At 48.4% G+C, this 14,972-nt stretch overlaps 1 protein-coding gene across 4 annotated transcripts; it reads left to right on the top strand.

Annotated features, from left to right (window-relative positions):
• Nucleotides 1–360: 360 nt before the first annotated feature.
• On the top strand, nucleotides 361–14,736 carry LOC121093204 (carnosine N-methyltransferase 2). Of its 4 annotated transcripts, none has more exons than XM_040605134.1 (9): nucleotides 361–467; nucleotides 1,886–2,208; nucleotides 4,560–4,621; nucleotides 6,076–6,214; nucleotides 7,873–7,925; nucleotides 11,080–11,187; nucleotides 11,293–11,423; nucleotides 12,451–12,544; nucleotides 13,591–14,736. In XM_040605134.1, the coding sequence occupies exons 2-9, from the start codon at nucleotides 2,183–2,185 to the stop codon at nucleotides 13,974–13,976; spliced, it is 999 nt and encodes a 332-aa protein (XP_040461068.1). In that variant the 5' UTR covers nucleotides 361–467; nucleotides 1,886–2,182; the 3' UTR covers nucleotides 13,977–14,736. The 4 variants fall into 4 exon arrangements, with proteins under 4 accessions (XP_040461068.1, XP_040461069.1, XP_040461070.1 ...); XM_040605135.1 differs by having other exon boundaries at nucleotides 370–467; nucleotides 1,889–2,208; XM_040605136.1 differs by lacking the exons at nucleotides 361–467; nucleotides 4,560–4,621 and having other exon boundaries at nucleotides 1,896–2,208.
• Nucleotides 14,737–14,972: the final 236 nt, after the last annotated feature.

The raw sequence follows: 14,972 nt of genomic DNA, 5'->3' as shown, positions 1-14,972 counted from the left end.
TTGTTTTTCTCAAACTGCAGCCCGGCTCTGACTTTAGCCATCATCTCAATGAGGAAAAAAAAAACAAACAAACCCCAAAAAACAACCAAAAAACCCCCTAGCCTTTTCAATTCACATGAAAAACACACTTTAGAACAGATTTAGTCACGAGCTTGCCAGAACAGCCGAAAGCACAGCGTGCTTAGGGTACATCCTCCAAAGCCACCCTGCCGCCGATCCCTGCCGGCGCGGGCAGCTGCCCACAAAGTGCTGTTGTTTCCAGCACCAGGGGAACAAAGGCTGTTGTTGTAGGCTAATGCCGGCTCAGTTGTGGCATGCGCCTACGTGGGCTTTTGGAGCTAGGGGGGGACGCACGGGGGGGGGGGGGCGGGGAGGGGTATCAGCCCCCGGTGGATGTAGAGGCTTCCAAGGGCCGTGCAGCTCCTGGATGCTGGAGTTTTCTCTCCAGCTCCTGTTGCTCCAGGGAGGTATGGCTTTCTGCTGGGAGCGGCGGGTTGTCCATCCCTGGTGGTGGCATGGAGGGGTGCCAGGGCCTGAGTGGGTGGTGGGGCTTAGCTGGGACAAGGTGGAGGCGGCAGCGGGACATGAAGTGGCTGTGGCTGCAGCGTGTGGGGCTCGGCTGAGAAACGCCAGGTGCTATCCACCGCTGCACGGGTGCTGCCCGGAGCCTGGTGTCTCTGGTGGAAATAATTAGGGATTGAAATGGCTGAGGTGCAATCACTGCCTGGGTGGTCAAACAGCACCAGGAGCCAAATCTGCATTTTAGAGCTAGCAAAGAGGTTTGGGTCTTTCCTCAGCTTTGATTTGGTGATCTTGGTTAAGAGCAGCGATGTGGCTGTTTCTAGCTTAACATGCTGCTGTGGACCTGCCTTGGGGTGGAGATAATTCAAATCCATTTGGAAGCTAAATCTAGTGTAAACCAAAACAAATCTCCTGGTGGTGAAGGATCTCCAACTGAGAACGTGATTCCTGGCCTCAGTGAGCTATGTGGGGCAGGAGGTGTTTTGGGAGAGGGATCTCAGTGAGGGAGGAGGTTTTATTTGTCACCTGCTAAATGTGTTATGCCCGTTGCCTTTGGGGAAAGGGAGCGGAGATGATCCTAATGTTGTGCTTTCCACTACTGGACCTCACTTGGAAGCATAAAGTCTCTAAATCCTTTCTCTTTTTTTTTTTTTTTTTTTGCATTTATGTTATTAGATTTTAGTCAAGAGGAGCATCAGTCTGGTGGATGCTGGCAGGAGAAAAGGCTGAATCCCTGTGCAGGGAGTACCCAGGATTTTCTGTATTTGTAATAGTGAGCACTGCAGCTCCCACTGTGCCACCCCATCCTGGGTGACCTCCAGCCAGCTCTGGCTAGGACAGCTCTCCCCCCAGAGTCTTTCCTTGCTTTCTAATCCCTATGATTTAGCAAGCAGGGTGGGAGCAGGCTGGGCTTACCCCTCCTGCCTATCCCTGCTGTCCCCTTCATGGGGCAGGGACGGGGGTGCCAGGCTGCCCAGGGGCTGCAGAACCTGCTGGCAGGTACTGCTATTATGCCTCAATTTTCCCTGAATCAGAGATGGGAAAATGACCTGCTGAGGTCTCTGGGCAGCCAGCAAGCCCCTCTTCTCTCTGGAGAAAGTCGGAGTCTCTCAGTGTATCCTCAGTATGTCCGTCCATCAGGCAGCAGTGCAGCAAGGATGCAGGAAATCATCTCTTCCTGCCCAGGGCAGCGAGCATGAAGGAGAGGCAGGGTCCAAAGCGATGTAAAAAGTGGATGGAAATGGCTCTGGCTCTGCCCAGAGCTGGCTGCCACCCCTCAGCCAATCCCACTCAGGTTTTCAAGATCTGAAAGTCTCAACCTGTCTCTTTTGTTCTGTTTTGTGTTTGTTTCTCGCCTTGCAAGCAGCGTGGCTCCCACGCCATGTCGGTGGCACAGACGTCAGGCCTTGCGCCTCGCCCGCCCCGGCCCCTGGCTCCTGCCCAGTGGGGCTCGGGTTTCCCCGTCTGGCTCCAGTGACTCCAGTCCCGGCGGGCGCTGGCGGAGCGCGGCCACTCGCCGGGTCACGGCCGGCAGCGGTGGGCTGAGTGGCCGGTGCGCAGCGGGGCGGCAGGTGGACATGCTCACGTAGGGGCCAGGTGCCTGGCTAACCCCCAGCCCCGTGCCCAGCCGCCGTGTCCCAGCAGGGCACCCGCCCCCACCATGGACCCAGCCCCGGAGATGAAGAGGTACGTGGATTTTGGAAGGGAGTGAGGGTGCGCCTTTCCCCACCGTCCGGCTGGGTGGTAGAGCCACCCCCACTGTCCCCGTGTCACCGACAGATGTGTGTGAGCTGGGAGTAACAGCAGATGTGCCCCTGTCCTGGGAGGGATGGGGGCTAAGCCACCCTCTGTGAGGAGACCCTTAGCCCCTTACCAGCCTAAGTTTAGGTGTAATGAGATTATGAGTTAGCAAGATGTTCCTGCAATTTGTGTTGCAAGAAACATCTTGAATTTCCTGACTTTTTTAGCTTAAAGGTGCTGCATCACTTAAAGTGACACTGTGAACATCACTGCACCTGCAGCCGGTGATGCCACCTGCTCAGCTCAGGGAGGGGAGGGGGTTTACGCTGGCTAGCGGCGAGCCCTGGCTTAGCCAGGAGCTGGGGCAGGAGCAGCTGCCTGCGAGCATCCCGCTCCCTGGCAGCCACCGCTCCGGTCCTGTGCTGGATATCGGGCTCCTGGGATGGGCAGCACCAGCCCAAAGCATTGCACTCTGGTTTCAGATCTGGGCTAGATTTTCAACCAGATTTTAGAGGGATTCCGTTGTTTCCAGCAATAATTAAGCCTGTTTCACCTTCCCAGCAACAAGCCTTAACCAATCTTAGGAACCCTGCCTGGAGAGAAATGGCAAAAGTCTGGGTGGAAGAGTTATCTTGGCATCGTCTGTCATGGTGAATGCTTGTGTTGCAGTCTGTCCAGGTCACCTGGCAGGTCTCCTGGGGTGGCTGGAAACGTTTGACCGGTCAGAAATGGAGTACGTGTCCCTGGACCCCACGAGTTGTTCCTCTCTGCGCAGGGGAAGCCATGATACCCCTCGGCATTTTAGTGGGAGGCTTATTCTGAAAACCATCTTGCTTGGTTCAGCCAGTTGAGAGGACAAAATAGTGCTCTGCTGCTACAGGCAGAGGTGGAAGAGGTCAGAGGGTAGGGTAAGAACTGGAGGGAACTGGCCTGTAGCCAAACTGGAGCTTATGGAGGGTGGACTGAGCTCAGGCTTGTGACCGCTGAACTTCCGTGAGCTCTTTTCTGGGGAGAGGTGAGGTCGGGGTGGTGGAGCGGAGACCTTTGACGTAACTTGTGGGAGCTGGGTGTGTGACTTTGGTGGTGAACTCATATGAAGTCAACTGGTCTTGCTTAGGCAGCACCCCAGAGGCTCCGAGACTTCTGGGACACCTTCGTCTATTCTTGCCTTCATCAACCAAAGCAGTGCGTTATTTGCACATGTGGCCTCTTTCTTGCCACCTGCTAGCACGGTCACTACATATCTTTATCTCAAAGCCCCACTGCAAGGCTGACTTCTTTCTTTTTCCACCTCCTGGCTTGTTTCTTATTTGTGTGGGAGTTTTTTTCCCCGGCAGAGGGGGCTTGGGGGCTGCTTACTGATGTTACAGATATTATTGATAATGCTTGTGGTGAAGCGTTCTCTAATAACAAAACTTTGGGAGCAGCAACGTGCCTAAACCCAGGTTGTACAGCAATATCACCCCGAAGACTGGCTGCACATCTCGGTACTGAAATGCAGTTACCTAGATGACGATTCCCCTTGTATAAACAACCTCACCCCAACACTGTCTTTGCAGAAGTGAGGTCCTCAATCCAGTTGAATTTCATCCCTTTCTTTTGCTAGTGGCACCCCTCCCCTGTTTTATAGGTGAGGCGCTTTGTCAAAGGAAAATGAAGATGTGACTGCATTGCTGGAAATCTTCACCAAAAAAACATCAACCGGGAATGAAAATGGGACTGAATGAAAACATTTATGGCCAAATGGCCTCTTTGACTTTTGCTCTTTGAGTCCTGTACCTTTTACAAGTTCCCCAACGTAATTTTTGCAGCCAGGAAAATCTGAAGTTAAGGGAAAAAAAGCAAACCAAAAAGGTCCCCTTAAACTTTGGGCCAAGCAGATCTTTTAGCACTTCAGATGCTGAAGCTCACTGTAGCCTTTTCCTATAGGTTCATTGCTATCTCTTCTGCCCCGTTCATGACTAGAGGTTTTACGGAGTGTGCAGTTATCTGTTAGTCTGATGCCTTCCACCGTATTGACTGGATATCGATTCTCCAGAGGCAGGAAAAGCTTCCCCAGCACACTTCCAGACCAGCACTGGTGCAGGTGGCCAGTCTGTCGCTGATACTCACGGGTGATCAGCTAACTGAGAGGGTTTGACTTTTTTTAGTCTAGTAAAAGAGAACAAAAAAGCATTGATTATCAGGCGAGGAAAATTTGTCCTGGAGCATCTTCCTTCTGTTCTGCATTTTCAATGCAGCTTCAAAAAAAGCATACAGGTTCTTCATATAACTGAAGTGCTATACTTTCCTTACAGGACTAGGTTCCCCAGCATGAACTTTGAAGCAGAGATTCTGACAGCTCCACACGATAATTCAGGTATTTGGGAGAGAAAAAAAAAAAAAGGAAAAAAAAAATAGAGATTAAAGTAAAATGCCCACTCAGCTTGCTATCACTACAAACATGTTTTAATTCTTTTGGAGTTAGAGATTGTCTCAAAAAAAAAAAAAAAAAAAAAAAAAAAAAAAAAAAAAAAAAAAAGCAAAGCGCAGGATTCTAACCTGGCTGCAGTTCAGGGGGTTTCAGGTTTGTGTCGGGGTATAGTTCAAAGTGTTGAGGATAGATGTTGATATCTTTACCTGCAATAGGGCTGGACACAGGGTCCCCGTGCATACCTACCAGACACACAGCTGCCAATGACATGTGGCTTTGGAGACAGCACAGGCATTCAATTTAAGATTGCACAGTCCTGTATTAGACGTAGTTTTCTTACTAGTGGCAACTAAAATCAGATGATAAATAAGCAGCTTCTCAAAAGGCAAAAATGAGGATGAAGGTGTTCCGCTGAGTCCTGTCCTTCACCCTCATTTCATTCAGGAGGAAAAGCTGGTATTTTTCCTGGTGAACGCCACCTTTCCAACGCTGATCTCGCACGCTGAGGCTGGCACTGGCTGCCTTCTACTGCAGCCCCCTCTGAGATGACAGACCGCAGAGGCAGTACTGAGCTGTGTGGCATCTTCTCCTGAGCCTCACACCTTGGTCTTGTGTCCTGGCAGCAGTGCTTGCATTAGGGTGAGATAGCAGGAAAGTGAGTTTTTGCAATAATTGCTTGCAACCCCTTGAGTACCCCTGGGTGTTGATACAGAGTGGGAAATCTTGGTCTCAGCCACCCACATCTGAGCATGAGCCTGCTCATGTTAAATGGTTTTGCTGCCAGTTGCCCTCCTGGCCATGAGCTGCAGTTCCCAGTAGAGAATTCACCTCTGGCAGCGCATTATAGTCCCGTGCTGTCACGAGTTGGAAATAAGGTGCACAGGGTTCACTATTTTTGCTTCAGCTGCCGGTGGTGGTTTTTGTGCTGCACCACCCCAAGTGTGCCAACAGCTGGTGATTTCAGTTACACTGTCCAGCACCTGTACAAGCAGCAGCCCCTCCAGGTTTGGAGCTGCTGTGCAATGCCTTTCACCTTCTTGCCTCAAGTCCTCCAGAAACCCACTCCAGTTACCTCCCTTTCTGCAAACCGAGTGCCCAATATATGGCTGAGCATTTTAGAGACATTTTCCTCGGGCTGACAGGTAGTAATGAGGCACTTAATGATATGCTGATGTCAAAGGGCTCCTAAGACTAATTTTCAGACCCTGAGTGTCAACAGGTTGGAAAGCATTTGCATGAGCCCACTGGCACGGATGGCTCCTGGGCCATGCATCCTCCATACTGTCCTCCCAAATCTGTGGCTTCTGTTGGGTTGTGTTGGGTTCCTTCGATGAGGTAAGTGCTTTGATCCTTCACTTGCCTTGAAACCACTAACACACAACTTGTTTTTGTTTCTCAAGAGCTATATATGATCCCTTCCATGAGAAGTCTCACGGCTGAGGAGTATGTAGAGGCCTTTAATTCATTTTTGGCACATTCAACAGAGCACCAGTGCATGGACAAGTTCAACATGGAAGAAATGCCCAACATCATGGCTGGGTAAGGAGCGTTCGCTACCACTGAGGTGGGAAAGCTCGCTGTTATACTGGGAGGGCAACCTGCACACAAGGGTCAGCAAACGTGTTAAGAATTTTCTGGGTCAGTTGTGAACTTTTAATGCATTTCAGTTTTAAGTTCCTTAATAGCAGTCTTTAGATTATTCTGTTTAATGACTCCAGAATACAGGCTATTTCAATTAATACACTGTGCTGCCTCTCAGCTTATGTTAAGGAAAGAATCTAGACCTCATTTTCATGTCCATCTCTTTTCATTAGCTGATTTCCCAAGGATTAAAGGGGGTTTTTTTATTGTTGTTGTTTGCTTTTTTCAAATGAAAATTCTCTTGTACTCTCTCCCTGCTTTGGGGACTTCATCACACATCAGTCCAAAGAGAAACACATCTCTAATTCTCTTCTAGTGACTAATTCTTCATTTTCTCAATCCCCTAAGACCTCCTTATTTCTATCCTAAGTCGATTTGCATTGCTTAAGTACCAAATGATAATCAGTTTTGTGAAGTATTGATATAATATATTAAGACTGGATGACTGCAGATAGTTTTGGAACAGCTTAGATCCAAACCACAAGAAAGCCCTTTCAAGTTTGGGTAGTTTTTGGAGGTTATAGAAACTGTCTTCTGCAGTAAGAAAAAAACTTAAGCAGGCAAACTTTTATTCTCCAGAACAGATCTATAGCTATATAAAAAGCAATAAAATAGTAAGTAAAAATTAATTTGTATTGGGAAATTTTAATTGTAAAATTTACTGGCGTGAATTTTAAATGATGCTAAATATTGCGGCTTCCTATGAGGGTCTTGACCCTCATTAGGGCTAAGGCTTCTTGACTAGCTCACACCCTCCAGGATTTACTGCTCGTTCCCCTCTTGTTGCATCATTGCTGTGATGTGTCCTGAAACTGTGTATGGGAGCAACCCCCTGCACAGTCCATGCCCAAGAGCAAAGGCGGCCATAAAGCCAGTCAGAGCAGCAAGACACTTGACGCCCAGGCTCCTCACCCTTGAGCCAGGCTGTTATTAATTATTCTGCCAGGAATCACATGATTGGGTTTTTTGGAGGGTCTTTTGAAAAGTAATTTTTCTAAGATAAAAATCATTGAAGATTCTGACCTTCCCTCCCAATTCCAAACCAAGTTTAATGTTGAAAAGAGAGGATTTCCAGCCACCTAACTAGCCTAACTTTATACTTTTTCTGGGTATTTATAGCCCATATTGGAAAACCCAACTTGTCTGCTGAGGGTGCAGGGGTTTCACCCCGGATCACCCTGTCCCTGCATCTGCAGCGGTGCCCATCCCAGCCAGGCACAGCCCCGCTACCCGCAAAGGGATCCACTCTCTCTGGGGTTCCCCAAGGCCTTTCTGTGTGGTGCCAGCCACAGCTTGAAGAGAACTCTCTGGCAAAGGAAGAGAAACACTATCTCCTAATACCTACTGTACTTTGAAATTGGAGCTTGCTAATATTGGGCTGGCTCCCGCCACGCAGCTCATTATAGCTGGGCTCCAAAGGGATACTCAGATTTCTATCCCACGTCATGTGGCAAAACATGAAAATTTCCTGGCCAGCGTGGCACCCAAGATATTAGAATTAAAACCTGAAGTCGTGTGACACAGCACAGTTGAGTAACGTGTACTTATAATTTCAGTCTCGGCAATGGAAAATCAACGGTAAATGTTCTGGGAGTCGGCAGCGGCACAGGTAAGGAGCGTAGCAGCACCACTGATGCTGGGGGACAGGGGGTCCCTCTGCGCGGGCAGAAAGTGATACTGACATTTTAGCAATGGAGTACCAATAACTGCGCTTCTCATTGAAGCACAGAACGGCACAATGGGGTGTGGAGCCTGGAGGAGAGCGATGCTTCCTCCCTTCCTTTCCCATCTCCCTCCTGAAATGCTGCTGCTCCAAGCCTTCTGAGAAGTGAGGGCAGTGTCATGATTTTAGTCTCTGCCTCTTGATGACTCCCACCAGACTTCATATGTCTCAAAGCAAGGACTCCTGCTCCACATTAGGTATGAGAGCATCTTCAGACCTCCTCAGAGAGAGAGACATCCAAGAGGTTCCTTCCACACAAAGTCTTGTCTAAGAGCACGGCACCTGGAAGGATACCTTTTTTTGCTTTGCTTTTAGGGATCGTGGAGGCCACAGCTGGGCAACGCTCTGCTCCAGGTGCTGCAAAACCAGCCGGCCACAGCCACTAGCACGGGGCTGCATCCGCTCTTTCAAGATGCATTGCTTTGTTACTGCTGTGCTTTTATCCAGTGATAAGTGGGGTTTAACTGCAAATGATCTCTCTCCCGAGAGAGAAACCCACTTTTTTGAGAAATAGCTTTAAAGCTATTCTAAATGCATTTGTGTTTAAAAAAAACCCCAAACCAACTGGTGAAACATCCAACTTTGCTTCTAGGGAAACTGGCAGAAAATACAAAGTAGAGAAAATAAGTGGCAGTTTGATTTGTCAGAGTTTGCTTTTGCTTTAAAAGTATTTTCAGCTGAATTTTAGGTGTTAGCACTTTTTTTTTTTTTTTTTGCTTGTTTTCCTAAGTAAGAGAAAACCAGCATTGAATTGTTTTCCCCAGTTGGGAATATGTTGGAGCATATGAGAAAGTAAGCAGGAAGAAATCATTCCATTCTCAATTACACTCTGTTTTCATTAAGTAATATAAAACCAAAATTCTAACTCCAAGAAAACACAAGGGAAAGAAAAAAAAAAAAAAAAGAGAACTTTTTTTGCACCATCCTCATTTTTCCTTAATTCCTCTTCAAGAGGTGTTTTAATGGAAAAGTAACAAACCCTAAAATTTCCAGGGTATCCTGGGTAAGTGCCCCTCCCAGATGACAGGGCAGGGGTGCAGACTGGCACCCCCTCAGCTTGCCCACGGCTGCAAGAGCTGAGCTTCTGTGGCTGGCCAGGGAGCGAGCCAGGATGGCACGGAGCGAAAGGTTACATCTGATCCCTGACCTTTCCAGGCTTGGACTCTGATTTCACAGAGCCCCCAGAATTAGTTTAGTTGATGAAAATATCAATGGGGATTAGCGACCAATTCCTCATCCTAAAAGACCGTTGTCCGGACCGGATCACATTTTGTCATTTGCCCCACGTGTTCCCACGGCTGGGTTAACTCTCCTGGCTGGAACCCCCCAGCCGGTGCCAGCGGGGGCTGCTGCTGCCAGCGGGGGCTCACCCCCCTACCAGCCCTGCTGTGTCTAGTGCTGAAGGATTGTTGCTGGCAGGGCAAGCTGGAGCAGAGAAATTTCTGCTCTGAAGCACTTGTATTTTACTGCTTGTTTCTGAAGATGCCCTAGCTGAGGATGTTACTACCTGCTCTTGCAAAGACTGCATTAGGGCATTTTGCAGAGATGGAGTAAAAAAAAAAAAACAAACAAAGACCCCAAAACCAATAAAACCCAAACAGGTTTTAAGATACCTATTTGCAGTTGATATACCTGTTTGTCATCATCAATAGCTGCAGGGCAGGGGGCAGTGATGCTCTGCCTGCCCCCTGCCCTGAGCCTGCAGGGAGTCCACGTCAGCAGCTGTAATGCGGGTGCTCCCCACCCCAGGCACATGCTAACTGGCATTTTGGGCTGTCTAAAATGATTCAGCTGCTTGCTATAGGCATCTCCCTTCCTGTCAGCAATATTGGTCCATGCACCCACTTTCAATGGATGCAGCCACAACCTCTTTCCTTGTGCCTCCAGCCAGCCCTGCACCACTGCCACTGCATTCCTCAGGGGTCTTTGGCATTTTTTCTCCAATTTCAAAAGTCTCGCCCTTCCTTGGATGTCGCTGTAGTGCTGGCGTGGCTGATACTGCCCTCCTTGAATTCCATTTACTGCATCACCTGCCAAAGATGACAACTTTTCTCACAGCTGGTAGGTACATCAGCTGAAAGGCTAGGGAAGGTGCCATATCTCGTATCAAGACCTTTGTGTGTGACATTTGCAAGGACAGGGCTATTTTTAGGCTCTACCATCAGCTACAGGCAATATTCTTGCAGAGGTCCACTCAAGGTGGTCACCTCTGCTGTTTATTTTCATCATCCCAGATGAACCAGATGGACTTTGCACACTTGGTGTATCGTGGCCTTTCTGGGAGGAAATAAGAATGACCTGCATCACCTCAAAAGAGGCTGGAAATTTCCTAGGACAGAAGAACAGACTGCTGCTTGCTCCTGCAGAGCTTAGGCAGCAACAGAGGAGCACCAATAGCGAAATTTGCAGGGCACCTACACACAGATATGTGAGTCTCTACTTGTAACTTGAAGGGAACACGTGGCCACAGCTGAGACCATGTGGCTGGTCCCCAGAGAGGGAAGATCCAGGGTACCGCATGCCAATGGGCCTTTCCTCTTGCTGCGCAGTTATCCAGGTCTCAGTGATGTGTCACACCAGTGGCAGAGCAGCCACCACCTCCCTGTGGCAAGGCCAAGGGCATGGACCACCCTGTGCCACGCTGAAGTTACAGAGGTGTGCTGGCTGCCTCACACCCACTCAGACTTTGTGGTTTTGTTGAACACTGATGCTTCCTGGCATTTTTTTTTAACCATTGATCTTTGATTATTTTGACCTGTTTGTCCCGTGACCCAGAGTTTTGCCAGTAGCAGGTTTCTGGGCTGTTGCTTATCTCCTTCTTGTTCTTAGTTTTATCTACGACTACGTGCCACCTCCAACAGTAAGATACCATGGTAAAACTGTCACTGGGTTAGATGCCACCATGCAAGCAAACTCCAAAGTAGAAAGTGCCTCTTTTCTGCTTGGGGAATTTCCTGGCCACAGAGGTGGCACGTGCACAAGCATCCTTTCAGCACATTAACATACTATTTAAAGTAATGAAGTTGTGTTTATTGAATAGGTGAGCAGGATTTGAAAATGATCAGGATACTGCAGGCTGCGCACCCAGGGGTCCTTATTGATAACGAGATCATAGAGCCCAACCCACAGCATGTGGCAGCTTACAAAGGTAGGGCTATACCTGCTGCCTGGGGTATATTGAGGATTGGATTTGAATTATGAGTTTTTCTGCTGTTTTGTGAAATTCCTGATTTTCTTCTACTTTTTAAAACAGAACTGGTGAGTCAAGCTCCAGACCTGCAGAACGTCTCTTTTATTTGGTACCAGCTCACTTCCTCAGAGTATGAACAAAAGGTGAAAGAGGAAGGCATTCAGAAGAAATTTGACTTCATCCATATGATCCAGGTAAGGGAGTATTGCAGTCATGTAGCAGCATTGGCTTTAACTACCCCCTTAATTTCTGCTGTATGCCTGAAGTTAGGGGAACCAGAGCCGAGCATGGTTCTCCCATGAGAAATGACTTCTGCAGCAGCTCTACCAGCACCAAACCTCATTCCCTATCCACCCTGGGTTTGATCTCTGGTTTGTACTGGTTCAGCTGTGTATGTTAGGTAATAAAACAGGACAAGTCTCAGGCCGTCACACAGAGACCAAAAATTATGCTTTGCTGCTGCAAAAACTTTGAATTTTTTGCCTTATCAGCATAGTTTGGATGGCACTGAAGGGAAAGGTTAGTGAACGAACACCTGCGCCAGGTTTTGGGTCAGAAATTATGCTGCTGTGTCTCTGATACTGATGACACTGACGTTGTATGTGCCAATTGTATTTTGTAAAAAGATCTGTCATTCTCTTGCTTTTGTGCCTTTTATTTCATTTTCCTTTTATTTCATCTTGCTTTCGTTTTGTAAGGGCTGATTTCACTGCCAGAAAGTGTTTCAGGGGTTTGATGGCTGGGTCAAGGACTAAGCTCCTAGCCCCAAGGGCAGCGTTTGAGACGAGCCCTGCCTTGTCCTCATGCAAGTTCCCCAGTGTCTGGAAGAGATCCAGCCTGCTCACAGCCCAGGCATGGCTGAGAAATGCCCCTGGTGATAAGAACCATCCACAGAAACCAGGGGACCCCCCTTTGCACATATTTTCCAACCACAAAACTGCCCTGGGCTTGAAGGGCAGTGATGGGCAGGTCAGCATCTGGCTGGTGGCTGAGGCTGAGCAGAGGGTCCCTGGGTCTGACCCCAGGCTCTTGGTGCCAGGGGAGAGCTGGTGATGCTCAGTTCTGTGTGGCATCCCTAAACGTGAGTGCTGCGTCAGGACAGGCTGGGAAGCAACTGGGAAATAATTTAAAACAACTGTACAGAGAAAGGATTTGAGCCTTTGAAGGGCCGTTGCACTGTGGAGGAGGAATAACGGCTGCCTGTAACCCTGTCACTTCTAGATGCTGTACCGTGTGGAGGATATTCCCAATACTATAAAGTTTTACCACAGCTGCCTCGACCATCATGGTAAACTCTTGATCATAATTTTATCAGGTAAGAGGGACCTTTTATTTTTTGCTTCCTTGCTGGTGTTTTGAAGAGCTCTGAAGCCTGAGAGTCACAAAAAAATTGTCTTGGGATCTCAGTAGCACTTATTTTATAGTAATTAAATAAAACAAGCACTGTATTTCATAGGGCACGTGCAGCCTTAGGCTTAGCCTCTTGGACCCCAGTGCCTGAAGGAACCACTTAGGCATAGCCCTTGTGCTCTTGCTTCCCTGCTTATGAAGTAGATTAATTGCTCTGTACCTCAGAGAGACCTCCTGCTGTGAAATTACTGGCTGGAGTGTGGCTATTCATGAATAAGGGTCAATCCTTCAGGGTGAAATCAGCACTGCAAAACCACAACCTAATCTCTGGGAGGACCCATCTTTGGGGCTTTTCCCTGCACACAGCGATGGCCCAGACCCCAGCAGGACAACAGGCTTTGCCAAGAGCTGTAGGCTTTATGGCAGGATAGGAAAAAGAGGCATCACAACATCATGGCTAAAAAAAAAATGAAGGGAAGCGGTTTATTTCTCAGTGTGCCATTCATGAATCCCTGGCTCATGGTGCTGTGGATAGAGCACACTTCCCCACGTTTGCCATTAGAACTCCCTCTCGCATTGCTGTAGGCTGTTTTCCTTGCTAGAGCTGGGACTGGCTTTTCCAGGTATGTATTCTGTGACATGCACTTAAAATTGAGGTTCAATGTGTAAAAACATCTGCACTATTGTAGCAAAGGGGCACTTAACAGGTAGCGTGGATGTGCAGGCTCAGTGCATTGGTACCACTGTGTGCATGCCTCCCTCTGGGCAAATCCAGTGTCGGAGACCATCTTGTAGGAGTTTCCTTTACACAGGAGGGTTTTAGGAGGAAGATCACAGTTTTACTCCTCTCCAGGCATGGATAAGTGGACTCAAGTAAGGGGAAAGCTCTTCTTCTCCTGGCAAGGTCTGGGCCAGCAGCGAGGGAGCATTTCAAACTCATTTAGCAGTTGCATTAGCTGGTGTTTGACTGCCTTGGATTTGCAAAAGTAACCTTCCCTCCTGCTCTGGCAGACAGTAGCGGATGGGCCAGCTTGTGGAAGAAGTACAGACACTGCTTGCCTTCCACGGACAGCGGCCACTACATCACCTCCAGTGGCATCACGGACGTTTTGGAGAGACTTGGTGTTGAATACCGCGTTTATGAATTCCCATCGGGCTGGGATATCACAGAGTGCTTTATCGAAGGGGACCCTGCTGGAGGCTGCATGATGGATTTCCTGACAGGGACAAAAAATTTCTTGGGCACAGCTCCACTGGGTCTGCGGCAGCAGCTGCAGGAGGCTCTCTGCCAGCCTGAGTGCAGCAGCAAAAAGGACGGGAGGATCATCTTTAGCAACAACTTGAGTATGATTGTGGTTGAATCCTGGAGTCGGGACCAGCTGCAGAAGCCCAGTTAGGGAGGGTACGGGAGCGATGCAGTCGCAGGAAAGCGTAGCACAGAATGAAGGCAACTTGCAGGCAAGAGGGCAAGACAGTGGGGCTTAGCTTCAGGCAGGGTCTGGGGAGCTGCCTGCACCACCAGGATGAGCTGTTTGTCCCGCTGAGATCAACAGGGCCAAGATTTCACCCTGGCTATTTAGTCCAGCCCTAGGAGAACATTTTCCAGAAAGTAAAGAGCTCCATCTCACTAAAAAAACTACATAGACTTGTTTTTTAACAGTATGCATCCTGTCTGCGCTTTTGACACTGGCATTTCCACTTTTCTATATAGCTAGCATGTTTACATACCTAAAGACCTGTCTATATGACCAGGTGTTGCTTTGCATGCGAGAGAAGGCTGCAGCCCCTGTGCTGGCTACATACAGACCCCTGGCTTCCAGCTGTGCCAGGACAAGACCAGCAGGGAGTCCCTTCTGCTCTGCACTCAAGTCATGAGCCTCGCTGCACCGACTGCAGCTGTAAGTTGCTCTGCACTAGGCTATTTCACATGGTTTTATCAGCAGAAGTATTTACTGCCCCAAAAGGCTCAGCATCTCGCAATATAGACATGTCTTAAAAACCTATCAGCCTTTTTTGTTTGGAGAAATTTTTGGATCCCAGGATGATACTTGCTCTAAATCTGACTTGCCCTATGCTCTATCAGGAAGATATTAATTTTGTTACTTTCTTACCGCTGTTTTTCTCCATATAAAATAAAAGCAATCTTAAACAGAAAAAGTGACATCTTGTTCTGCACATGTGGGCTTACAGAAAATGAGCAAAAAGATTATTTAGTTAAAAACAACAACAAAAAAAGCAAACCACCATTTTATGGAAGCGTTAAGGATTTCTGGTAAGTGAGAAAGATGAACCTGAGGATATGGGAGAGCTGGGAGCGAGCTGCAGCTTGTCCTTGCGCTTCAGCCACGGGAGGCAGCCTGGCTCACTCAAAGCATCGCAGCAGCAGAGAATCA

The sequence above is a fragment of the Falco naumanni genome, chromosome 8 (assembly GCF_017639655.2).
Source record: "Falco naumanni isolate bFalNau1 chromosome 8, bFalNau1.pat, whole genome shotgun sequence".
Lineage (NCBI taxonomy): Eukaryota > Metazoa > Chordata > Aves > Falconiformes > Falconidae > Falco > Falco naumanni.
The sequence above is the reverse complement of the archived record's forward strand: the minus strand, read 5'-3'. Positions and strand labels throughout refer to the sequence as shown.

What these genes read in the sequence shown, in the direction of transcription:
- LOC121093204 (XM_040605134.1), top strand. Translation starts at nt 2,183, where the DNA reads ATGGACCCAGCCCCGGAGATGAAGAG. An exon ending in ATGCCCAACATCATGGCTGG is followed by an intron (nt 6,215 to 7,872) that starts GTAAGGAGCGTT and finishes TTATAATTTCAG; the next exon opens with TCTCGGCAATGGAAAATCAA. An exon ending in GGGAGTCGGCAGCGGCACAG is followed by an intron (nt 7,926 to 11,079) that starts GTAAGGAGCGTA and finishes TTTATTGAATAG; the next exon opens with GTGAGCAGGATTTGAAAATG.